This window comes from Diadema antillarum, unplaced genomic scaffold (genome assembly GCF_040938485.1).
Source record: "Diadema antillarum isolate AM-2024a unplaced genomic scaffold, OU_Dant_1.0 seq00001794_RagTag, whole genome shotgun sequence".
Classification (NCBI taxonomy): domain Eukaryota; kingdom Metazoa; phylum Echinodermata; class Echinoidea; order Diadematoida; family Diadematidae; genus Diadema; species Diadema antillarum.
In genome coordinates, this window is record NW_027272472.1 from 228,352 (window position 1) to 255,195 (window position 26,844).

At 39.3% G+C, this 26,844-nt stretch overlaps 3 protein-coding genes across 3 annotated transcripts; 2 read left to right on the top strand and 1 right to left on the bottom strand.

The window, feature by feature from the left end:
* Positions 1 to 1,146: 1,146 nt before the first annotated feature.
* Positions 1,147 to 6,918, bottom strand: LOC139712352 (histone H2A-like). The gene is made up of 3 exons (XM_071624182.1): positions 6,807 to 6,918; positions 4,645 to 4,847; positions 1,147 to 1,242 (listed from the first exon to the last, which is right to left on the bottom strand). Exons 1-3 carry the CDS (start codon positions 6,916 to 6,918, stop codon positions 1,147 to 1,149), a joined length of 411 nt encoding a protein of 136 aa, XP_071480283.1.
* Positions 6,919 to 11,809: 4,891 nt separating this feature from the next.
* Positions 11,810 to 15,316, top strand: LOC139712331 (histone H4). Its single transcript, XM_071624167.1, has 2 exons — positions 11,810 to 11,989; positions 15,185 to 15,316. Exons 1-2 carry the CDS (start codon positions 11,810 to 11,812, stop codon positions 15,314 to 15,316), a joined length of 312 nt encoding a protein of 103 aa, XP_071480268.1.
* Positions 15,317 to 20,765: 5,449 nt separating this feature from the next.
* On the top strand, positions 20,766 to 26,600 carry LOC139712337 (xyloside xylosyltransferase 1-like). Its single transcript, XM_071624171.1, has 2 exons — positions 20,766 to 21,299; positions 25,926 to 26,600. The coding sequence occupies exons 1-2, from the start codon at positions 20,766 to 20,768 to the stop codon at positions 26,598 to 26,600; spliced, it is 1,209 nt and encodes a 402-aa protein (XP_071480272.1).
* Positions 26,601 to 26,844: the final 244 nt, after the last annotated feature.

Consider the following 26,844-nt stretch of genomic DNA (forward strand, 5'->3'; position numbering starts at 1 on the left):
TCGGAAAATTTTGAAGAAAAAAAGTCTACATTTCCGCCAGGAAAAGGGAAATTAAACGTTCATCCGGTCGATGTATACAACATTGATAAACAGATTTCTATAAAAAGACGCGAGGTGTATTGCGAACTAGTGTAAACTTGCCCAAAGAACTGTATACTACCCCATGTAGAATCACTTCTCATGCTCACATCGGCTCAGATTTCATAAATTTTTTGCGACTTTGATCAACTTTATTAACTGGTTTTCTGTCTACGTGAATAACAATTCAGATATATGACGAGAATGAACGCAGAGGGGAACTTTATCATGCTATATTTTCTTGATTGGGATCATGTGAGAAGAGTCCAAGAAAGATTGCAATCACATCTAATAACAGTTTCTGTAAAAACTCTGATTTCTGTAAATATCACATATGAACTCCTGTAAAAAAAGTATCTTGTTTTAATGAATACTGAATAAGAAATCAAATAACATCGGTCTTTTATTTTTTAAGATTGTGCGTCTATTTGTATGTGTTTATTTTTGAATAAATACTAGTCAATTGTATATGATTCATATTGATATTCATATAAATATTCAACCATTTGAAGACATGTCTTTGCAATCTTCTATTCAATGTTTACTATCATGAAGTAGGTCTTTTATTGTGAGATACACACTAATTTGCCAAGTCGTACTAAAAAGATTGGAAGCCGATTTTAACGTTATCAATCACAGGATATGAAAGTTATGACAGGACTACTGATCATCATCCCGACACAAGGTGATTAGCATTCCAAGTGATGTGTGCATGGGCTGTATGCATGCCGGTCAGTGCCAGCATGGCGATAGCTTAGTATTCATAGTTTACACTGAATTTGGTCAAATTTTACGGAAATGAATACCCGAAGTGTTTCCAAGCATATAACATGCTGCTAAATGTCTAACATTACATAATTATTTTCTTTACCCATTTCGTCAGCAGCATTCTTCTTCTATTTGCGGAACGGCTGTTCTTCTTCAGTTTTTGCCCAGTACCATGATTATCTCAATGTTTTGTAGTCAGTTTAATCCTCTTAGATAGATTTACGTTCCTGGAGATAGTATAATTTATATACAGATAGATAACTTTCCACAGATCAGACAATACGGCAGGTAAAAAGGCGGCTAGTATTCCATGCTCTGTCCCGAATTCTTTTCCGAAGAGGATTTTCCCGACTTCTTCGGCAATAGAACCGACTGGATATTTGGCATCACACCTCCCTAAAGCAATGGCACAAAGAGTAAAGAGAAAAAATTAGCATGAAATCACTTTGTCAGTGGCCATTTTTTAAGGGAGTGATAAATTTTTGGATTGGTTGTGTTGGTTAGTCAAACATCTAAAGGGCTAAGAATGGCACGTTTTTCTGGCAGGGTGAAAAGCCTTTTGTCTGAGCAGATGAAAAGCTGTCGTATGACGTTATGCTTTACATAGGAAAATTATTGGACGGCTCAGCAACGAATTCCCTATCCGAGTAGAGATAAAATTTTGACTGACAGATCTTGATAATTTGGACAAATGCTATAGGAAAAGACCGTTTGAATGTCGACAAGTTGTGTAAATTTTTGATGGCCATTTTGGGTACTGCATCTGCACATGATTTTGTGAATATTCGCACTATAACTTAAATACAGTCAAAACAGAAAACCTTGCTTGGTTATTGTTGTTTTTTTCCTCGACAAGAAAATGACTCATAATGAAGTGACAAGCTTCGGATATATAATATCACAAATATAGAGGGGACCAAGCAATACGAGGATGGCAAGATACGTCTCCCATATTCGAGGGAGCTTTTTTCAGTTTGAACTGACATTCAACAATCTGGTGCACACTTTTGTTGGAATATCTGGAAATTTGTCAATCAGAGAAGGTGGGAGGGGATAAGCCCTATTCCCTATTCCCCTTCCTACACGAGGGAGATTCTGTATTTTCTGATTGCATTTTAAACGTTTTTGTGCACACATTTTGTGGCATATGTTCAAAATGTAACCACAGTCTACTTGTATGCATATAGGGGCGGGGGGGGGGGGGGAGGGGGAGGGGACGGGCGAGCAGGGAGAAGGCGTGGTCGAGTGCTGCTAACACCACCCTTCCAGTTTTCTATCAAAAACGCAAGAAAATTTTCCTCATTTCGGGAATCATTGGGGATCAAAAATCTGTCAATCTAAAGTGTATTAAGTAGAAAGGACTGAAAGGGGAGGGTATGGAAGGGGTTAGGCCTATCCCCCTCTTACCCGAGGGAGATTTTGTATTTTCAGAATTGAAATTCAGCCATCTTTTGGTGAAATATTTAGACTGCTTTCTATCAAAAAAGAAAAAAAAAACATTTCCACATCTCGGGAATTACGAGGAGGAGCAAAATGATATGTTTGTCCCCAATACTTTTATGGGGGAACCATCCCCCTCTCCCTCTATTGACGCCTCTGCATATGAGGGAGCTTTTGTAAGTGAAAGATCTGCTGCACACTCTTTGATAAAATATATAGGAAATACGTCGATCTCAAAAGTGTACAAAGTTTATCGAGAGGGACCCAGTAGCGGAGCTTTTGCATATTTATGATTGCAATACAAAGATCCGGTGCATAGTTCTGGAGGTAGTTGGACAATTTTCCATAAAGAAAGTTCGAGATTTGTCCTCATCTCGGGAATTGCTTGGGGGACAAATGATTTGTCTGCCCCCAACATTTCCGTAGGTAAGGTAGGTAGGTAGGTAGGTTCCGTAGGTTCCCCCGAGATAGATTCGACGCCCCTGATCATCCCTGGGTATGCCCATAGATGTATCAGAGTCATCATCGTTTCAGGAATGATTCAGGAAATGGAGGGGGGGTTCAATTATGGCGGTATAGTTTTTGTTATTGTTTGTTTTCGTACATAATTTGCAGATGGTCCCGAGTTGCTCGCGTCATAGCATGTTTACATATAAGCCTATGCTATTTGATGTTGTCAACGTCTGGATCACACCTTATGTCGATATACTTTCTTCGCGAGCGAGCGAAGTGAGCGAGCGCTTGAGAAAATTATGTATACATTATCCTACAAGATAGATTATACTGTTCAGCTCTGTTACCTGTCTGAAGGCGGGCGTACGAACGTCATGCAATATGCCAAAATTGATACAATCACATTTCTGCTTCCTCCATTTTTTTCTCTCAAACTTCGGGGGGGGGGGATGATTGTACAGGCCATCCCCCCTCCTCCATTTCAGGGGGGATCCCCCCCCCCCCCCATCCCCCGGGATTTACGCCCATGATCACAAGCCGCCATGTAGGGCACTGTGTCGACACTCAAAATGTATTTTTCCTATAGCATCAGTCAAAATTATCGAGACCTGCTAAAGTTAAACATATCCCCTCCCCCTCTCCCTTCTCCCTCCCCCCCCCCCCATGGTGTCCGATTGTAAAGCAGTTAGCAAATTGAATGTGCCTACCCTGTATTTCTTAAAGAACATGAAAAAAACATGAATGAATAGATACGACCCTGGATAGATGTATTCAATTCAAATTATAATAGAACATTGATTTTGCAATAAATTGTGTTAATGCAAATTATGTCAAGCCACCCAAAATCATTTACTTTTTCCCCATAATGAATCCCAAAGAAAGGCAAAGTTTTGTTAACATTTTCTGAAATTGCTGGTTTTGCTTATATCTTATTTTCTTGCCTTTCGGCAGTGGATTAATCGCTCTTATACGTAATATTTCCCACCTGATATCAGACTGCCCACGAAACTCGACATTACAAACCTTTCAACGGATGAACGACAAGCGGATGCCACTTATATTTTGTCGTTTATTAAGTGAGAAGGAAACCTGTAAGCCGAGATTCTCTCAGGTGCGCATTTGCATAATTTCCCTTGTGTCGTTACCTCGCGTATTTTCGTACAACCTTATGAGCACAAGCCTATTCTCATTCTTGTTGTGTATTTGTTTTGAACTCTCCGCACACTTGCCAACAAGGCAGTCTACCATCTACATGATCTATGCGGAACTGGGATCGCCCTTTATTGACGGTGACACCCTGCTGATATTAGTTACAATTATCAGCCAAATCAAAAAGGAAACAATGGTAAGAAAATTTGCCGTAATCTATCGTTCATATTAGGGAGCTTTAGATTATAGACGCGCGGACGTTCAGAGGGGAAAAAAAAAAAAAAAAACATGTTCTGAGCGTGCGTCAATCTGAGTTTTTCAATACGCGTACTGGGCTATTTATACGTCCGCACAGTTTGCAACTACTTCATGCACTGATCACATGGGGGCGCGATTTTATTTTTTATACGTTGCGTTTGGTGGTTGCGTCCCAGCGTAATCTACTTTTCTACCCGACGCAGGGGAGAGGAGAACGTCCAGCGCACTCGTCGTCTCAAACGTCCGCGCGTCAAAATCTAAAGCTTCCTATTCATGCAATTTGGATGGTACAGTTTCACGAGTGTATTAGCTTCCGTAGAGAGAGAGAGAGAGGCGAACACCGAGTGGAGGACAGATTAAATCCTGACTATATGCAAGATCACAAGTTCAACTTTATTTTTACAATAAAATAATTACATGAGAGTGTTTATTTCTTTGATAACATTCCCCTCTCTATTCACCCCGATCCACGAGAGATAAAGCGAAATTTGTGCTCACCGAGGCAATGGTTACGTGGCTGAGAAGTTTGTTAAGTTCTTCGTCATTCCTTATGGCAAGCTGAAGATGACGAGGAACGATCCGCGCTTTCTTGTTGTCTCGCGCAGCATTTCCCGCCAGTTCGAGTATTTCGGCAGACAGGTACTCCAGGACTGCTGCAAGGTAGACGGCCGCTCCTCCCCCGATCCGTCCGGCGTATTGGCCTGTCAAAGAGGAAACGGGGGAGAGATGCATAGATCAGGGACACCCATTTCACTTTGAATTATGCAATCATTCAGGGTTCCGTCTACGACTCCTTAGAATACCATGCAAGATCATTTCATTTCAATTTATTTATCGTCCATTAAATGGAAAATCTTAATAAATCAAGTGGCATAAAATAATTACACATAAATAGAGCACACATTTCAAAATGACACACAAGACAAAACACACATAACATTAATGCATTTGATAAACACAGAAATCTTTACACCCAGTATACAGTAATAGAATATATCCACTAAATTTACGTAAATTGCGCCCGTTTCTTCAAAAATCCACATATTAATTTATAAACCTAAAAAGAAAATGAAAAAAAAAATATATCCAACTATGTTACCTTATACCTGTATATATTCATGATCATGTTTTATAGAATAAAAAGCTGCACATTCTCATGGGTATAGAATATCGGTATCTTATAAATTAAACTTACCGCCATAAATAAATTCCAAACACACACAGACACACACACGCACAGACACAGACACACACACACACACACACACACACACACACACACACACACACACACACACACACAAGCTAGTATATGTAATTATTTGTTAACCAGTGACACCCATTTTATGCAACAATTCCTCCAGGATTCTCTCTACAGACTTGCTGGAATACCATGTCACAAGGCTGGGTTCACATATAGGAGTATATTCGGGTATACGGTGCGCGTTTTCGAGGGCACGCGAATAGCTTGAATCGCACAATAGGATTTCCTTAGGCTGCGTTCACATAGAAGTATTCGGTATTCGGTATTCGGTATTCGGTGTTCGGTATTCGCTATTCGAGCACCGAATACACCATCACCCGCACCGTCAACTCACCATCCCATGCAGTGAGGATTTCTTCCTCCTACATCCCAGCAAATCTTATGAACAATTTCTAAAATGCATCAGAATGTCAGTCTACATGCTTATTTTTGCTAAAGGGCAAATCCAGACCAAAATTGTCATTATTTCATAAACGAGAGACGGTATACGCTGCAAGAAAATCGAACAAGTTCGATTCCCACTTTGCTATACTTTTCGCAGCTATTCGGTACTTTCGAATAGTGCCCTCCTATGTGAACCGGTGTGAGGAAATCCTATCGTTCGATTCAAGCTATTCGCGTGCCCTCGAAAAACAAGCCCGAATACCCGAATAGTATACTTCTATGTGAACGCAGCCTTAGGCTGCGTTCACATAGAAGTATTCGCTATTCGGTATTCGCTATTCGGTATTCGCTATTCGCTATTCGCTATTCGGGCACCCAATGCACTATCACCCGCACCGTCAATTCACCACCCCATGCAGTGAGGATTTCTTCCTCCTACATCCCAGCAAATCTTATTGACAATTTCTAAACTGCATCAGAATGTCAGTCTACATGCCTATTTTTGCTAAAGGGCAAATCCAGACCAAAATTTTCATCATTTCATAAACGAAAGATGGTATACGCTGCTCGAAAATCGAACAAGCGCGATTCCCACTATGCTGTACTATTCGCAGCTATTCGACATTTTCGAATAGTGCCCTCTTATGTGAACCGGTGTGAGGAAATCCTATCGTTCGATTCGAGCTATTCGCGTGCCCTCGAAAACGAGCACCGAATACCCGAATAGTATACTTCTATGTGAACGCAGCCTATGCAAAAAACGAACATAACGTAATCAACAAACATTACACATTCATTTTTTGCAACGTCATTTTAGTGCTCATTTCCTGCAATAAGATTAATTTATTCTTTATGACCTTAATTTACAAGGAAAAAATCGATCAGCTACACAATTCACACGTTTTCCCTTCAGCTAGAACTAGAGTTCTAGATAGAATTTCTAGATGGATATCTATTTTCATTTTGTCACAGTGCAAAGCCTAAGACGTGTGAAAGCATAAATCTAAATTACCTTTGCGTAGGAACCGATGTATTCTGCCGACGGGGAACTGGAGACCAGCCCTGGAGCTTCGGGTGGTTTGCTTGGCAGACTTAGCCTTGGCACCTTTCCCGCGACCCGTCATCTCTAAGAGCTAACCCTGTCTGATTTGATCTCGTGACAATGTTTTCAGGAACTGATGCCTTCTAAACAAATTATAAAAAAAAACAATAATGCATGTAATAAGTATTGAGCTTTTCGGAGAAGACGAGCAAAGGATGGCCAGGTTGAAATAGATCTATGTGGTCCTGATGTCTTAGCTGTTAGGCTGAACTGCTCAAAACAATGTAGGTCCTGTCAAGTGGTGGAGGTGGTGGCGGTAACTCTGGCGGAGGTGGTGGCGGTAGCGGAGGTGGTGGCGGTTGTGATTTAGTATAGAAAGTCTGGCAGCGGGAAGGTGATTGTGATATTTGCCGAGATCCAAAGTGCCTTCGATCTACATCAGAATTTGGCTTCTCGTACGTTGACCCGACTATCTCACATTCAAGCTCAAATCTGAACCTCCTACGGACATAGCGAAGGGGGAGTGATGTCCAGGCAGTCGGTGGCCATTGTTCCAAAGAGCCAATGAAATGAGAGTAAAGTCAAAATGCCACCTACTCTGTCAAAGCGGAAGTGGGCGGAGACTCATCGGACTGGTTCCACTATGCGCATGAGCAAAAAACAAAACAAAACAAAAAATGTCATTTGTATAATCAAGCATCTTGGTTTTTAAACTCACTGGCCCGAATTCTCAAAGGTGGAATACTTTATTACACCGCTTATTCCGCCGATTTATTACGCCTCTTTTGCAAATCAGGCCCTCGTGACGTAAAATGACGCGATTTATTCCCCGGAATAACTATTCCGCGAAATAGTTATTCCAGCTTTGAGAATTCGGGCCACTGAGATGAACATTTGTGATGTAATAATTATTCATGTAACCATATAAACGGTGCTTACTAGCACAGCCCACCTGACAGCAAGCCAAGGCATTTGGCAATCTCAGACCTAAATCGAAAACGCTTATCAGTGCATTCAATACAAAACAATGAGACAGATGCCTGCCGAGATGTTAATTGACGGACCATTCTGGTCACCTGGTCTATACCTTGGTTAATTCTTTGTTTGTACACGAATTCCATAAATAGTTTATTGTTTGGTCGGGAGATCTTAGTCATTATAGGCGTTTTCACACCAGCCCGATAAAGCTTCCGATAAATCCCGATAAAACTTCCGATAAATACTTCTATGTGAACGCAGCCTGAGGCTGCGTTCACATATCGAAGTATTCGCTATTCGCTATTCGCTATTCGCTATTCGCTATTCGCTATTCGGGCACCGAGTACACCATCACCCGCACCGTCAACTCACCATCCCATGCAGTGAGAATTTCTTCCTCCTACATCCCAGCAAATCTTATTAACAATTTCCAAACTGCATCAGAATGTCAGTCTACATGCTTATTTTTGCTAAAGGGCAAATCCAGACCAAAAGTGTCATTATTTCATAAACGAGAGACGGTATACGCTGCAAGAAAATCGAACAAGCTCGATTCCCACTTTGCTATACCATTCGCAGATATTCGGTACTTTCGAATAGTGCCCTCTTATGTGAACCGGTGTGAGGAAATCCTATCGTTCGATTCAAGCTATTCGCGTGCCCTCGAAAAACGAGCCCGAATACCCGAATAATACTTTTATGTGAACGCAGCCTAAGGCTGCGTTCACATAGAACTATTCGAAAGTACGAATAGCTGCGAAAAGTATAGCAAAGTGGGAATCGAACTTGTTCGATTTTCTTGCAGCGTATACCGTCTCTTCTTTATGGAATAATGACAATTTTGGTCTGGATTTGCCCTTTAGCAAAAATAAGCAGGTAGACTGACATTCTGATGCAGTTTAGAAACTGTTAATAAGATTTGCTGGGATGTAGGAGGAAGAAATTCTCACTGCATGGGATGGTGAGTTGACGGTGCGGGTGATGGTGTATTCGGTGCCCGAATAGCGAATAGCGAATACCGAATACCGAATACCGAATACCGAATACCGAATACCGAATACTTCTATGGGAACGCAGCCTTACAACCACAAAGCTCACCGGCGGCTTGCCCTTCCTAGCAGCAACTAAGCAAATTCCTGCCTGTAGAACTAAATGGAAGGGAGCAGGTGAATGATATGCTTCGTTACTAAGTTGGGTATGAAAAGAAACATCCACATTATTGTAATACGTTACATAATCGGTCTGAGCCTTGCACGACATATACAAACAACTAATGGGTGCAAAATACATTCTAAGCATAGTAATGCATTGAAGATGTTTTGCGGGCGGATGGAACAGCTTGGTACAATGGAGAGAGTATCCATGACGTTGAAACCCATGAAGTTGAAAACACAATAGTAAACTAGCCTATTTATTTTAAGCTTAAAAAAACTTGAATGCATTCAGTGACACCAAGTGAGAAGAAAGAGCGAGATCTACTGAAAGATACACCTGATAGGCGACCTTTAGTTCGTGTATAGTGTGAATGAAACTTTGATACTCGTGTAAGGCAGTAAAATTGATAGTAGAGTTTTCCTTAGGTTATACCTTTCTTTCCAGTCTCAATTCGCTATTTAGTTTAGTTTGTTTAGATTCTTTGCTTTCACACAGTTTCATTGACCTCTACTCTATTTCTCTTTCATCACCTTCATTCCTTCTTAAAGACCGGTTCGTAATTCCACTTTGCGCATGAGCACAAAAAGGTCATTGGACCAACAGGCATTTTGGTGCATTCACTGTGAGATAAGCATCTGTGATGTGATGATTATTCATGCGATCATTATCCAAGCGTTGCTTGCCAGGACATCCACCTGACAGCAAGCCTGGTATTTGGCAATATCAAAAGAAAAAGGTTGTTAACTTATTGCATTCAATGCAAAATAATGAAATAAATGCCTGCTAAAATGTCAACTGACGGAATACTCTGGTCACCTGGTTTAAACGCAAGTTCATACTTCGTCTGAACACGAATTCCAGAAATTGTTAGATCGGGTAAGCCTATGCATTATGTAGCTTTGAAAACGAGTGAAGTGTCTGACCAACTGAGAAAAAAAGAAAGGTCATTTGTACTTATGTGTGCATGAGGTAATTACATACTGGCTTGCCCGGTGTTCCTCCACTCCACCCTACATCTGAGTCCTTTTCTCAACATCCTGTGTTCAGCATTCACCTCAACTTGTTGCCATCTTCTTCCAATTTGCATTCATCCGTATATAGTCGTACTGAATTAGGTTTTACATTCTAGTTCGCCTCTCCCAATTCCTTTTACTTCCTTTTGGTCTTCTTAGTTAATTTGAATATGCAAACATGTAAATATAGCTAATGCAAATTATTTCATTGCGTTGGATTGAGGTGAGGGCAAGCAGCCTGTGAATGAACCAGTGCACCTCAGGACTTCAAGCCTGCAGGACTCAGGTTGAATGCGTGTAGTCTGTATCCCGCAACATGTAGCGCTCCTACATTAAAGGGACATTCCAGACGATTTTCATAATTTCACATCATGTAGTGCATAAATCGACAAGCCCATGTATAGATTTGTGGAATTTATTGTGGTTCTTGAGCAGAAAAACAATACTTTAAAAAACCCTTAAACAAATTACACTGAACAAGGATGATGACATAGGAGGTTCACATATTTCAGAAATGTAGAAGTGTAATCCATTACAATACCGCTGCTTGTGAGTTCACCTGTGTTGATAATCTATGCATGCCTTCTTCTTTTGTTCTGCTTCCTTAAGCCCCAACTCATGTATTCTTATAGTGACTCTGCCATGTCATCATCCTCGTTTATTTCGATTTGTTATAAATGCTGAAAATATTCTTATTCTTCATCCCAATTGTCATAAATTCTGAAACTCTGTCCTCAGTATAGCTGATTTATAGTTGTTTAAATGTAAAAATCTGAAAATCATCCGGAGGTCTCCTTTAATGATAAATATTAGCGTTATGCTACTTCTGCTATATAAACCACCGCGAGTACGTCATAGGGCTTGTCCTGTCGTTCGATTCAAGCTATTCGCGTGCCCTCGAAAAACGAGTCCCGAATACCCGAATAGTATGTATTCGGGGCTCGTTTTTCGAGGGCACGCGTATAGCTTGAATCGAACGATAGGATTTCCTCACACCGGTTCACATAGGAGGGCACTATTCGAAAGTACCGAATAGCTGCGAATAGTATAGCTAAGTGGGAATCGAGCTTGTTCGATTTTCTTGCAGCGTATACCGTCTCTCGTTTATGAAATAATGACAATTTTGGTCTGGATTTGCCCTTTAGCAAAAATAAGCATGTAGACTGACATTCTGATGCAGTTTAGAAATTGTTAATAAGATTTGCTGGGATGTAGGAGGAAGAAATCCTCACTGCATGGGATGGTGAGTTGACGGTGCGGGTGATGGTGTGCTGGGCGCCCGAATAGCGAATAGCGAATACCGAATACCGAATACTTCTATGTGAACGCAGCCTAAAAGCCTCAGGTGTTTGGTATAATACCAAACAAAAAAAGTTTGTTCATGCGTTCAATGTAAAGCAATAATGAATGCCTCCCTAAGTGTTAATTGACGGGCAATTCTAGCCACCTGATCAACGACGTATGTTAATTCTTTGTTTGAGCATGAATTCCATAAATTGTTACGTCAGGCAATCTTCTACATTATGTCGCTTTGAAAACCAGTAAAGTGCCCACCCAACTGAAAAAAAAAAAAGAAAGGATATTGGTACCAACGTGAACACGAGCTATGAACAAACTGGCTTTATTACCTCAACAGTGAAGGTGCGCATGTCTCTTTATCTGGTTTGCATCCGTCTCGTGGGAAAATCATTTCGAAAAGCAGGATACGTCGGGAACAGCTTTCAGCTCTCCTATACTCTCCCTCAATACTCGACTTGACCATCAGGGAATTGGCAAAGTCCACTGCAGCAGGAATCTACCAGTCAGACTGACCACAAACCAGTCGCTATGTCAGGCAGAGGAAAAGGCGGGAAAGGACTTGGAAAGGGAGGTGCCAAACGACACCGTAAAGTCCTTCGTGATAATATCCAGGGTATCACCAAGCCTGCGATCCGACGCCTGGCCCGCCGGGGAGGAGTGAAACGAATCTCTGGTCTTATCTACGAGGAGACACGAGGTGTTCTAAAGGTGAACATCTGTCATTTTTGTTCCTATTTAATCGTTACAGCTTTAGTGGCTAGGGGTTCTACTTTGCCTATCTTGTTTTAAGTACAAACTTCAAAATATGAAAGTCACTTCTTTTGTTTGTTTGTTTTTTGTTTTTTTCACTCCAAACGTTTGCACAGAAATTTTTTGAGGGAATATTAAGGTACGGTGTGAGAATGGGTTTAAATTCTAGGTCAATAATTAGTCAGAATATAAGAATACATAAGCCAGTTGACTGTTGCCAATCTGGGATATTAAGTTTTACCAAAAGAATGGTTACTATTGGCTTATTATCCTGAAACAAGCCATTTTCTTTTCATCCATACGAAACATGGGCGTCAAAACAGTCGATGGAGCAGGTCCTTTATCTATATTTAGCTCTATGTGATGCATTCATTATTTTGTGTGTGTGATATCATAGCTTGTAGTCTGTGTCCTTAAAAATATTTGCAATTCTTCAAAAATGCATACTGTCTGCTTGGTTGCTTATGCGGAATACCCGACTCATTACTCATGTGGTGTCCGATCCTTCTATGAATTTACATAGGCTAATCTAGGCGAGTCTAATCTAGATCTACAATAAACCTCTTCAGAAAATACCGAACGTGTGATGCATTTATTATCTTACCTTGGATCGATTCAGTATTGCACAATGTAAAATACAAAGAAAAGCTCTTTTTTGTTTCTTTATTCCGTCTACAGAATTGTTTCCAATCATATGGTTGTGAAATACGCATGACCGTCAAATATTAACATTGTTGTAATAATCATACTTCAATCATTGTGCCTGTCACTGCCTGTTGAGAATTCGGACTTTGCTTGAAACAATAGGACCAAGTCATAACTTGGTAGGTAATTCATATTGAAGACATGTTAAGTTATTCACATTTACGCCGATTCCAATTTATATATTAAATGAGCAAGTTCAACACTTTGTCCCCGATATCTTGATACTGAAATAAGACAGTGAAATTTCATCAAATCTGGATAATGGAAATAAAGAATTTCGAAACAGATAAGTGTGATTTTTCACCCAATATTAGTAGTTTGGAATAGAAACTATGTACATTCAAGAGATGTAGTCACTTCCGCACTTATTGATTTGCACGCAAATATCGTTAAGTACATTAAAACCTTTTCCTTCATTCTATTTTCGTGAGGTTGTTACCATGGTTACAACACTAGAATAATTGATGGGATGTCTCTTTTTAATTTCATGTCGAAGATCAAAGATTATAAGTAAACATCCTTTTTTTTTAATAAAAAACATACTGCAGACTCGTATTTATGTTTATGATACGAATTATGTAGGGTTTTCTTGCTAATGTTTCGCGCAGACATTGTGCAAGTTCAGTATTATTGTGTCTCTCTCTTTTTTGGGGGAGGGGGTGGGGAGGGGTTGAGGGGTCTGGTCAGAAAGAAATGTCTGACATTACACTTTTAGTGCAAACTTAACATGATCTGGAATCACACATTAAGGAAAGGCAAGACTTCCATCCCCTGCTATGCGTTAAATCGTTATGTATAAGTAACATGAAGAAGTTTAGGTGGCTTTGGGATTAGAATCAGATTACTTAGTTTAGGATTAGGGTTAGGGTTAGAGTAAGGGGAACATTGATCTCGGTGTCCTAGGGAAATGTGGACTTCAGACTGAGGAAGCTCAGTCATACAAATACAATAGGTGTATATTAGTGGGGGTACATATGGAAGTCTTTCCGAAGGAAATATTAGAGTCACCTGATATGCGTTCTAAAATTCATAAAGACTTAAGTTGCTTAAATTGTGTTACATCGGCAGGGTATATGTACAAAGCAGGCATTGTATACTAAGCCTGGACACGCTCGACACAGCAAGTTACATTGTATTTCGTATTCATCTTGAAAAGTAATGAAAATGTTGAATCATATTGAATAAAATCAATTTCCTCTGCTCGCGTTTTTTAGATCCGGACATCATTTTGTTGTGCTCATTATTGAAGTCATTACGACTAAAACATCTGGAGAAGTCAAGAATTAACGTATTATGATTAATCTGTATTTTCATTCGGTGTAAGTGGAATGCAGCGAGGGAAACAACTTCACTTCCAGCTAATATTGAAAACAGCTCGGACTATGAATACTTAAATTTTCTCGACAAAGAAGTGCTTTGGTACAGAAAACTACTTTGCTGTGTATGTAACTCGCACATCAATCTCTAGTATAGCACCAAACACCGTCATCCCAGTTTCCACACTATGTCGATTCCTATGCCACGGTGGTGTGGAACAACTACAGGGTTGTTCCTTTTGAACCCCCTAAAATTTGCGGGTTTTCTGTTTTGTTATTTATTGGGAGGGTTTGGTGTGGTTTGTTTGTTTTTTGTTTTTTTTTTTGTCAACAATATCAAAGACTGTTTACACACTGCTTACAGCAGTTTTGATAGGGGGAATACAAATGAGGTGTAATATCTACAGGGAACATGATGTAAAAGAAAATTAATATCCCTGGTCAAATCAGAACCCTGGATCTAGACTTCAGCATGGATTTTTTTTTGTTAACTTCCTCACCGTAATAAGTGATATGTATTTTAATGAACCATGTAGGATGGTGTATGTTCTTTATAATTTTGCGGGGTAAAAAGAATTCTTATCACAATGATTAAAGGGGACCTCCGGATAATTTTCAGACTTTTACATTTGAACAACTATAAATTAGTCAAACTGAGTACAGAGTTTCAGAATTTATAGTGAATGGGATAAGGAATGAGAATGTTTTCAAAATTTATAACAAATTACAATGAACAAGGATGATGACATGACAGCCTCACCATGAGAATGCATGAGTTGGGGCTCAAGGAAGCAGAACAAAAGAAGAAGGCATGCATAGATTTTTCACAGGTGAACTTGTTGAGCAAGCGGTATTGTAATGGAATTACACTGCTACATTTCTGAAATATATGAGGCTCTGATGTCATCAACACTGCTCAGTGTAATTTGTTGAAGATTTTTGATTTATTGGTTTCTCTGCTCAAGGACCACAATAAATTCCATGAATCTATACATGAAGCTGTTGATTTATGTACTACATGATGTGAAATTATGAAAATCGTCCGGAATGCCCCTTTAACTGGTAATTTAGTGAACGGTTTCCGAACCTCTACAAGGCACATTGTAACGCATTGGAATCTTTTCTTTTTCAGGTGTTTCTGGAAAATGTCATCAGAGACGCAGTGACGTACTGCGAACACGCGAAGCGCAAGACTGTCACGGCCATGGATGTTGTTTACGCCCTCAAGCGACAAGGAAGAACTCTCTACGGATTCGGCGGATAAGCCACTCACTTACTACATGGTGTGTGTCGTGACTACCGAACAGCAAAGATTCAACAGTCAGTTGTGATAGCATATAACTGGTTTCCGACAAAGACATGGGTTACTCATCCAGTAAAACTAAAATTCATAAATGTGTCCAGGTATTTTCACTCCAGGGTCCAATGCTTTAGGTGATGAATTTACTCATGTTTGGAATCGAAGCTCTTTTTTCCACCTCCTTGACTGAACACTACTAATGTCCTGTCGTGAATAGGTCGCTATTTCTCAGATGTGACCCCCATGGATAAAATCTTATCTTCCATTAAGACACATCAGCCACACTTTCTGATATTTTGAATTTAATTCTATCCTCTATCCGTGTCACTTCACTTTCTAGTAGACGCAGTTGGCTTTGGTTGATTTTGCTTCATGCTTCTCAGTTTTGTACTATGATAACCGTATCTGCCTCATTTTTTTTCTAGTAGTTTGTAGATTTTTGGTGTGTAGTTGTATTAGTAATTTGTTTGTTTCTTATGATTTCTCTTGCTTTCCAATGTGTAAATGAAGGAAACTATTTAACAATCGAAAAATAGGAAGTTTTAGAGTTTTCTTATCTATATTTTCCTTCCTTGACGCAAGTGAAAATTATAGGCGAACCCTGCTTTGAATTGTCTCGACGGACAGAAAATTGACCGACTCTAGGTGGATTACATCTCGACTTCTGCTGATGGGAGTAGGTCCAAAATCACCAATTCTAGAACCGTTTGATCCCAATACGAACTACGCATTTTGTTTTCTCCTAGTTTCTACTTTCGCTCATTTTTCCCACAAAAAAAGGCAAAACTTCCGTCACTTTCTCCATGTCAAGTTGTAATTAAACAGTTATGTCAGTTGCAATAAGCATCGCAATGCCTAACGCCATGCACGTGTCTGTAACAAATTGTACAAACTCATGTTAAATGACAAGATAGACCGTCCGCAGATAAACTGAAAGTCAATGCTGTATGGAGAAAAAAAAATATTAAAACGATTTATTTTGTAAGGCAAAAGAGGGGGTAGAATTGCATTGTTTAAACTCGTCTTATCAGCATTGGCTGTATTGTGAGCTATAGTGCACCTGGTTATGGCAATCATGAGCACATTTAGTACTCTGCTTCCTTCAGCTGACTTTCTGTTGATGACAATACGGAAGTTGAGGGATGGAGCTCAGAGGGTGCACAAAAGAATTAAAATCATAAAATGATTCATAAATATTTTATACCAATTCTTATAAATGTGACATGAAAACCTATTCACATCAGTAGAAGTCAAATACGAAATGAAATTTCAAATTACCGAAATCAGATGAAGCCTTAATGCGATGTACATGATCTATGTAATCTACGAAAGGTAGCAATGAAAAAGGGTTCTTAAGTCGCATTTCGGAACCGGTCAGAGATAAAAGGGAATCTGTGATAGAGTGGTGTAAGAGTTGTAATGGGTTATGATACGGTAGGTGGGGTAGAGTCAAAGGATTTGTATGTATAGACAAGGGGTATAATCTTGTCTTTGCAGGGTTATATCAACAGCACGCAATTAAAACAACAGATAACAAGTATTGAAATTAAATCTATCTATGGTAATACCGTGTTACAATATACGTGTACAGTCTCGCCTCATTCAGTTTCAAAGTATGTAGATAGTGTTGATAAGGAATGTAAGCTTATAAAAGTCATAAATGTCAATATTATTGTCATTATTTACGATTGTTCAATGTTCTTGTAGTTGTCGTCTTCGTGTGCGTCTCTTTCATTTCTGTGATTTCTGAATGTGAAGAAGAGAAACTGGAATTGATTGTAAAAAGTGTATGAAGAAAAAGTAATGAATTGTACGTTGACATTTTAATAAAGATTTTGTGGTGTAAACGTTGAAGGAATGTCATTTTGTAATCTGTTAATTCACTCTCCACAAAATCTCAGTTGGTGCATATTGAGTTTCAGATTGTCTGACTCTTAAAGTGAAAATTGACGTCTTTTTCTGGTCTGCGAACCACATTTGCTATCATCATATGCATGTATATATATATATATATATATATATATATATATGTATATATATATATATATATATAGTACAATATATAGTAGGATGGAAGGCGTTGCTTTAATAGTGACTTAGCTGGACAGTCTATTTCGGCCGAAGCCTCGTCATTTTAGTTGCTGACGAGGCTTCGGCCGAAACAGACTGTCCAGCTAAGTCACTAATAAAGCAACGCCTTCCATCCTACTAGGTGTTTCAAAAAACATTTCCCACTTTTGATCATAAATATTTCAAAAACTATTCATTCGATAAAAATGTCATTGATATGAGTAATAGCTGGATAGTGTACAATTTGGTTTGAGGTAATTTGCACATGAAAGCATAAATCAGTTTCATTAAATCTACGATTGATTTTGAAGTAAGGTTTCAGATTTTGGTCAAATTTTATCCCTCTGTACAAAAATTGAACTTCGCACAGGATCCAATGATGTGTATGTGAGTGTGTGCTGACAATGGCCCTGAACAATGGACATGCCTGAACCACCTGTTCACTAGGCATCAGTCTGGCGCTCCCTGGCACATGAATGCTTAATCAATAATTCATGTGGATTGCCCTGGGCACTGCTAGTCTGAATTCATGCACGGTAAAGTGCTTGTAAACACCACATTTCATTCCAGCTGGCAATCATTTTCAAATTTTGCTTCACATATCACTAAATTTGGGATATAAATAAGCATAAATGATCTAAAGTTCCTCATTTCAATACAACTGTCTACTAATTAAATAGACAAATTTTTCGCTTTTTCGATAAAAAGAGATCATTTTTGGTAAAGAGTTCAGCAGCATTTATCATTGGGGCGATTTGTTTCAGAGTAGATTTATTTAAGGCTCCATATACACAAGTGTATATACACTCTAATTGATTTTCTTTACTTCCTGTCACCACGTTTACGATAGAACAGAAGGTATTCATTGTAATTTTGTTTTTCAGAAGTAGAGAGAGCACTGACGCGACTCAACGACAGTATCGACAGGCGTTTGACTTTACACAGATACTGCCAGAGGCTGAATAAAGACTAGCTGTGATAGTGGAATTTCTCATGAATGAATAATAAAGCATTCAAACCCTGGCCATTGTTCAGGACCATTGTCAGGGTGTTAACCACACACTCCCATACACACCCACTGACTCCTGTGCAAAGTGAAATTTTGTACAGAGGGTTGAAAATAGAGCAAAGTCTGGAACCTAACTGTGAAATGAATCATGGATTTCATGAAACTTATTTATGCTTTCATATTTAAACCACCTTCAACCAAATTGTACACTATTCAGCTATCACTCATATCAATGACAGTGCTATTTGATATATAGTTTTTGAATTATTAAGAATCAAAAGTGGGAAATGTTTTTTGAAACACCTAGTACTATATATTGTACTACATGGGCTCCTATATAGTTGAGCACTGTCAGCCATATTGCAGTTCACACTCTACTTACGTATATATATATATATATATATATATATATATATATATATATATATATATATATATATATATATATATATAATCATAGTTTGACATTAGCGATGGCAGGTGTCCACTAAAATGATACACGCAATATGCATGTATGGCATATTATATCTGGCATCCTGCGATATCCATATTAATCTCATGTCATAAGTGTATATGTGTGTGTGTGTGTGTGGGTGTGTGAGTGTGTGTGCGTGTGCGTGTGTGTATGTATTCGTTAAGTTATACCAAAATATCAAAAACAACCAACGTCTCTGGTTTCTCAACAGAAAACGTCGGTAAAAAGATCTGATGTATCTCAATCCAGTCAGTACCAGGGACTTTGGAGTGCATGCAATACTATGGGGTTTTCCTGTGAAAATCAAGACTCAAATCACACATAGGATTTAACAATGACATGTCTCCTTTTATCTGCTCACCCGAGCCGAATAACTCCAGTAACCTAATGCGACCGTCCGTCGTTGTTTGTTTGTTTGTTTGTTTGTTTGTTTGCTTGTTTGTTTGTTTGTTTGTTTGTTTGTTTGTTTGTTTGTTTGTTTGTTTGCTTGCTTGCTTGTTTGTTTGTTTGTTTGGGTGTGTTTTTGTTTTTTTGTTTTTTTTAGTTTGGCAGCCGATTTTGGGACACAATTAGAACTGTCATCCAAAATGTCTCTCCCCTCCACCTTCAACATGAACTAACGTTCTTGTTCCCATAAACTAGGCCCCTCACTTTTACAAACGAAACGCTGGCCCTGTATAGTGGCTGGAGTTTTACCAAAATTAGTAGGAATAGTAGTTTTTAGCTATACTGTGGTTGTGGTGCTACAAAGGAGTCCCAAGAACGGGGCACACATTCATAGGGCTTACTCCAAATTAATAAAATGTTGTCAAATGGCCAGCAGCAATTCCCGAATCTCTTTTCTTCTATTTCCCTCAGTCTTTTCTTCTTTTTCTTTTTCTGATAGTCTTAGACGGAGTGCCATGAAGGCAATGTGCGTCTTCTCGGGTGAGCACCACAACCTCCTCCTCAGTAGTCTGGCTTCCAGACCCTCTGCCCATACTATTTCGCTATTCATGATATTGACGCCCTCAACGTTTAAGTTGATTTTGTCGCGCCTTCGGTAAAGGCGGCGACTTCGTCGCCGCGGAGTCCAGTTGGCAAAGGGTCTGGAAACCAGACTACCTCCTCAGGTGAGCGCGACACCCGTGGGTCTTCTGTGATCATAGACTGAGGTGGCGCTAAAATTGTTCACACGTAAAATCCTAGGGCTCGTAATAGTCGTGTAGGGGCGTCTGTGAGGTGTAATAGTTATTGAGTGTCGGTAAACGAGTCTCTGCTCTCTCCACGGCTGAGTGAGATGAGAGGCAGGCTCGCAGGGCGTGAACACAGAGACACCTGATCGGCTGACAGGTGGACTGTCTATTCTTCAGGAAGACAGCCAGGTTACTTTGCGAAGTGTTTCTTTGAGGAACAGACTAATCAATGGGCTGCGGAAATCATTCCAAATCATTATGGGAAACAGTTCTATTTGCCCACTCCTATCTAGCTAAGAGGACGTTTTAGGACTTCGGGCTATCTTCGTTTCTCGAGGTCCAGTCATCATGTCTTCCTTTCCGAGGGTTTTGTGAGATATGTTTCAGTACGGAAAACTAACACTTCAATTTATATCATAAAGTGGAGTACTTTTTGTTTGGAGCACCAAAGAATTCTACATTTTCTAAGACAAAAGCGATAAAGTGTTATCTCATTGGACGTCATTCTAATCTATGTTCATGAGAAGACGAACACAAATAATCAGTGTAATCGTGTATCTCGTGTACAAAAATCAGACGAAGACGCTCTCGTTTTGAGTATTTCGGAGGAACAATCCCCAGTCACAAGTTGTCTAATTTGTTAGATGATTCATGAGACTTCTGGGCGTGTTGTCTTCATGCAGGATGTCGAAATCACAAACAATTCGATTTATGCCACTCGAGACACCAGCCTCCCCCCGACCCACCACCGACCGGATACCGTCGAACTCGGGCAAAATGTGGGCCGTAGTTCGCACCACGTTCATACTTCTCGTGTGCTTCTGGATCGGCTACCTGATGGCGGTCATAGGCCCGAGTTTGGAGGAAGAGCAGAAAGCCAGCATTAAATATCGCTACCGACGCTTTTCGGACTATCTTGGTTTACGTGGAAAGCTCTTCGACTCGACATCTGGAGCAGACGACGTTTTACGGCGATCGGTATTACCGCCGTCAAGCGATAGTGATTCGTCAAGGTTCAACTACGTCTTGATACCATTGACCAGCGTAGATAAGATGCAATATCACAAACAGCGATTTGAGGCTTGCATGCAGTCTATACTCGATAAATCAACAATTCCACTTCATTTCTATTTCGTCGTAGACGAGCCAAGTAAAAGATATTTGAAGGGCGCCATGCGTGATTTTGAATACAAATTTGGCTTCAGAATACAAATTCGGGTAAGTTTGTTTCACTTCTATTTCACGTATTTCACACACAAAAAAGAAAAAAGCAGATCGAGCCATGACTTTCACAACAGAACATCAGATATTGTGTCAAAACATGTAGTGTATGTATTATAGGCCCTAAACAATGTGACTGCGTTAGAGAACCAAACATGCCCAACATTCATAGGTATTTGATGTCAGATTATTGTAAAACTTCGATATCGATGAATAGAAAGATGGATATGACATATACGTAAAATCAGAAATATGTATACAAAAAGAGAAAATAGAGAGAGGGGAGGGAGAGAGATCAGAATGAAAGAAAGAGATCATGTAATGTTACTCTATGCCCTATATTTGCTGGAAAGACATGTGACTACAAAGTTTGTGTTTAAGATTATATTTAGGAGGGGATGGGGCGTCACCAAGCAATCTCGTTGTTGATAACATTTTCTGTTTCCAATATCTGAAGTCTCCCTTTGTGGAGATGTTCAAGTCAAGGTTAATTGCTCGGAAGTTTGTTAGAATAGCGTGACAGTTTATATGGCTCAGAGCCGTATTCCCCTGAGTTTTGATTTGATTTGATTTTATTGTTCCACATTTCAAAACATCAAACATGATACGATCGATTGAACATAAGATTGAACATAGCGTCGTAAATTACAAAAAAATACAAGAGAAGACAATTTAACAAACATGAAATGTGGGGACCTACTAAAAAGCAAAGCTTGTAATGTATAGGTCCCTGTATATATGAAAGTGTTGGTCTTCTTAAACAACCTAGAAACGAAAACTATGAAAGGAAGGAAAGGGACGTAAAAGAAAAGAGAGCAAAAAGAGCAAAGGAAAAGAATAGAATATACGAAAGCATAGCGAAATACAAAGTAGCCACCTGTAACGCGTTAACAAGACTCCTTGTCACCCGAGCAACACAGTTACGTAACTGTAAGAATGCGCAAAAACGCACATGATACATAATGATTCATTAATTCAGGAATAGCCTTGACATAAATGACTCAGTAAAAAAAAAACAAAAGGCAACCATGGAATACCATGGAATACATATGATAAACAACGAATCTGATAAAGAAGAGGGAGTTCAAATAAAATTGCATGTTGTATTATTAGATATAAGCCTGCACAAGGGATTTTTTTAGTTTACGTTTAAAACAGTTCAATGACAACGATTCAATAATGTCGGAGTCAAGGCTATTCCAGTTGACGTCATGTGCTCTCTATTTGCACGCCATGTACACAGACACTCTATTCACATCGTACACGAGATATTTTTCGAATTTTTGGCAATTTACTAGATTTATATTCTAAACCTGGATGAAATTAAGTTATACTTCCTGTGTCAATTACTACAGCACGTTTAAAGGGATGGTATCACTCCAGTTTCGTTGAGATGGGGCTTTAAGTTTCCAACGTTTTTTGATAATGATTCTTTTTGAGATAATGAGAGACTTATATATTCTTATAAAATATTAAAGAGCATATACTTTTTATAGGAATTCAAGTTTATTTGATGATTTTTTTTTTGAAATGGCGGAGACATCCAAATAAAGTGATCCTAATGAAAGGTGAGGATCGCTTTGTTTTATCTTGTGTTTGGATGTCTCAGCCATTTCAAAACCATTTGTAATCAAATAAACTTTTGATTCCTCTTAGAGTTGCATGCTCTATACAACATTTCATAAAACGGTTTCTGAGTATCACGCGAAAAAATTAAAAGCTGAATCCTCACCTCAGCAAATGATATACCATCCCTTTAAAACTTGTTCCGACATTAGCAGATACAAACCCATTCTGCGGGTATAAAGAAGGGTTTTGGTAGTTGTAGTTTAAAACCTTTACAAATCCTTGTTATTGGTGGACAGTTAGAAAGAAAAAAAAAATAATGTTTTCAAAGAATGAGATGCAGTTCTTGCTATCTCTGCCAGGTCATACTATCGCCACAGGATAACGTAGGTAATCTTTTTCGCGATGGGCAGCTCTGACACTATCTGCACCAACATCATCCCTCATAAGATAAATTCTCAATAACAAGACGCCTTCTACTCTCGTTATCCCATGCTCTCATGAAGGAGCGAGAGAGTAAGAAAAGGACTAACTAGCAATATCATTAGCATTGGTTGCCTGTTCTTTTATAAGCTGCACTACCAGTCTTTGCTGGTAAATATTTTGGGACAAGAAAGGAGATTATACGTCAGACTTACGGGTCCAGAATAAGTGTGTGGGATTAGCTCCTTGGTTCAAAAAATAGGCCAAACAAAGGTTATTCTTTGACCGTATATCCGTCAATTCACAGGCCCGACGAAAGAAAGACGAAGACTTGCGATTTGCATCAAAATGTCCAGACTGCATGGCTGTGGTCGAAATATCTCTCAATGTTTGTCTGTTATACTGATTCCTTCTCCAACGATGAGAAGACAGACTCAACTGAGACAGGATTGGAATATTGATCTAAATCTGTTATTGTCTTGTCGGGTGTGAAGGTATAGCAGGAGAAAATCACGTTTATTATAGCCACTCAAACTATGTTCATTGTAATAGATTGACAGTAATCTATAATAGGGAAGAAAACATCCTCGTGATGGGAATACAGATTTTCCATTTGTGTATTCATGAAATCTTTGTGTGGCATTCGCGATTAATGAGGAGAAATTGAATACTGGTGGAGGCAAACGCGTGTAAAAAAAAAGAACAAAAAGAACCACACACACATTGGCAAAAATAGAATGATTCTAATGTTATTCGCCTGGAATTAAGTGTGGGGGAGGGGGTCAGGTACCCCTTTCCCATTCCGCGGCATTTGTATATAGTCACTCCATAACAATGTTTCATGAAGTACACGTTAACATAGCAATGATCTCTACCACATGCAATGGAAAGAGGGCGGCCTTTTTGAATTCAAGACGTGGGAGAATGGAAAATAAAATAACGCGAAATCGTTTGTTAGCAAAAGGAGGGGCTGCTGCAGTCTCCAACGTAGTGTTATTGTAATATGATCTGTTCAGTCAATTCTTACACAACCAGATAAGAATATAATGGATTTGAAAGACGCATAAGACTGCCATGCTCCTGCTGAAAAAGACAGCATTTAAGAGCAAAACAAAACAGATGGGGAGCCCAAGCGAGATAGACTTCTTTATTTCGTATTTAAAGTTGTTGACATTTCTAACGTTATCGATATCACATTCTTCGACATTCTTTCGATTAACAATTGGAGCCATAAAAATGTCTCATCATAATAGACACTGGATAACGTGGGCGTCTTGACAGCTTAGAGAGAGGGGGAGGGAGAGCCTATATATCAAAATACAAGGCTGGCAGGATTTAGGTCTGAGGTTATTCAGTATACTAACATTATTTCTAAAATAAAAGTAGAATGAGTTATTTTCTTTCATTTCGTTTTATTGACCGTATATAAAAGGGTTAGCATCTCATTCTTGATGTTATTGAAAAATGTCCAAAGTTTTTAATACTGAGAGGAGACGCAATGCCATTATGATATACTGGTTAATTAAGACGACTTAATCTCGTTATTATTTGAAATCTCCGTGTACGATACACTCTCTTCCTGTATGGATTACCTTTAAAGGGGAGAGAAGTCGAAGGCCTCCAGAGTTGAGGCATTGTGTTCGAGAATCCCTATGATTGCCGAGCATTACAGTTGCATCTGTTTACGTATTGATGTCAGCTCTTGTTTTCTAAAATTCTTGGAAATGCACTTAATGAGATCTTTACTTTATAAGGGAGATTTGAGAACAAGTCCGACCCCCTCGAAATATTAACCTTTCAAGATGAGAGTTTAGAAACAGTAACAGTCGACGAGACACGTGTAGTCCTCGATAATAAATCATTATGGATACATGCAAACATGTTCAGGCGTACAAATATTCAACATGAAATGATGTAGAACGTCAAAAGCACTTTACAATACAGGACACAAAGCAGCGAACATGATGATTCTCACCCATCGATATTTATTGAATAAGGCTCAGATTACATCCTGGCGGAGTGGCGGATCGGGAGGGGGGGGGGGTGAGGGGGCAACGGGCGCGCACCCCCTCTTTATTTGTTGTTTTAAAAAAACAGGAAAAAACGAGATCAAACTCAGAAGTAGCACAAAAAATATTGTTTGCCCCCCCCCCTTTACGGAATTCCTGGATCCGCCCCTGCTAGTGAGTGTCAATAGTCACCACTATTACTCTATCTCTATCAAGCATCGATTTTAAGCAAAATCATTAAAAGTCTAAAGTCGCAGGGCACTCTACTCAATTGGCTAAAAATGTAATGTCCAGCTATAACTTAATTGGGGAAAATTCAGCTGGGACGAAATTTGGGAAATATTCCTCTTTGCAAGACGATTAAACATCAAGGTCAAGAGTTCAGGTCAAAGAATTTTGTCTAAACGTTGTTCTTGATAAGTTTCATATCTGCATATCGACCAAACTTCCCCTGATTACTTCATGGTGAAATCATATATTGCTGTATCCAACTGCATGGTTTTTAAGCCGACGTGATAAAGAAATGAAATCGTTTACGTTTACTTAAATCAGAGCATTTCCGAATCATGAAATGAAGTTGCAATGCTGACTATAAAGTTACTTTATGCCCATTTATTTTCCGCAGTACGATTTCCTAGACCAGCAATCACTTGCCGCCCAGCTAGCTCCTTACGTCTCCGTAGTTCAGCGCATTGTCAGTGGGAATACGAAGGGCTACTACAACCAGTCCATTTTCTTCCTCTCTGTTGGCATCCATAAGAACATCCTTCCCGACTTCGTTCACCGCATCATCATGCTCGATACGGACCTCAAATTTCTGTCCGACATCGAAGGACTTTTCGCTCACTTTGACAATTTCGGTGAAGAGAATGTGATGGGTCTTGCGTACGACCAGCAGCCTACGTATCGGGATGCCTTCAGCGTATATCGAATGAGTCAGCCCAACACCCGCGTGGGTTCGCCGCCCTCCAAGGGGTTTCCAGGTTTCAACAGTGGAGTATTGCTTTTGAACATCGACCGAATGAGAAGCAGCAAAATCTACAATGTATTTCTTGATACTCGGGTTGCTACCGCTTTAACCAAAAAGTATTCTTTCATGGGACAACTTGGAGATCAAGACTTTTACTCGCTTGTAGGCAATGAAAAGGAGAACCTTTTTTATGTTCTGCCTTGTTCGTGGAACAGACACCTCTGTCGAAATATGTACCAAAAATATCCTGATGTATTTGAATCGTACTTTAATTGCGATGGTAAAATTCATGTTTACCACGGTAGCTGCAACACAACGATTCCAGTCTGAAACAAACATTGAGCCAAAGTAGCTGCAATCGTTGTATGACTCTATATTTTAGTATTGATTTGAATCTTGAGACCCAGGTGTGTGATACCGTACATTATTTTAGGAAGTATATAAGACAGTGAATGTGGAATGAAGTATGATTCCATTAGGGTTATTTCTCGTATTAACATGAGACAAATTGCTGCATGTTAAATTTCAGTGTGTGGTGTGTCCTGACATGACGTGTCTTCATGCTATGAGTCAT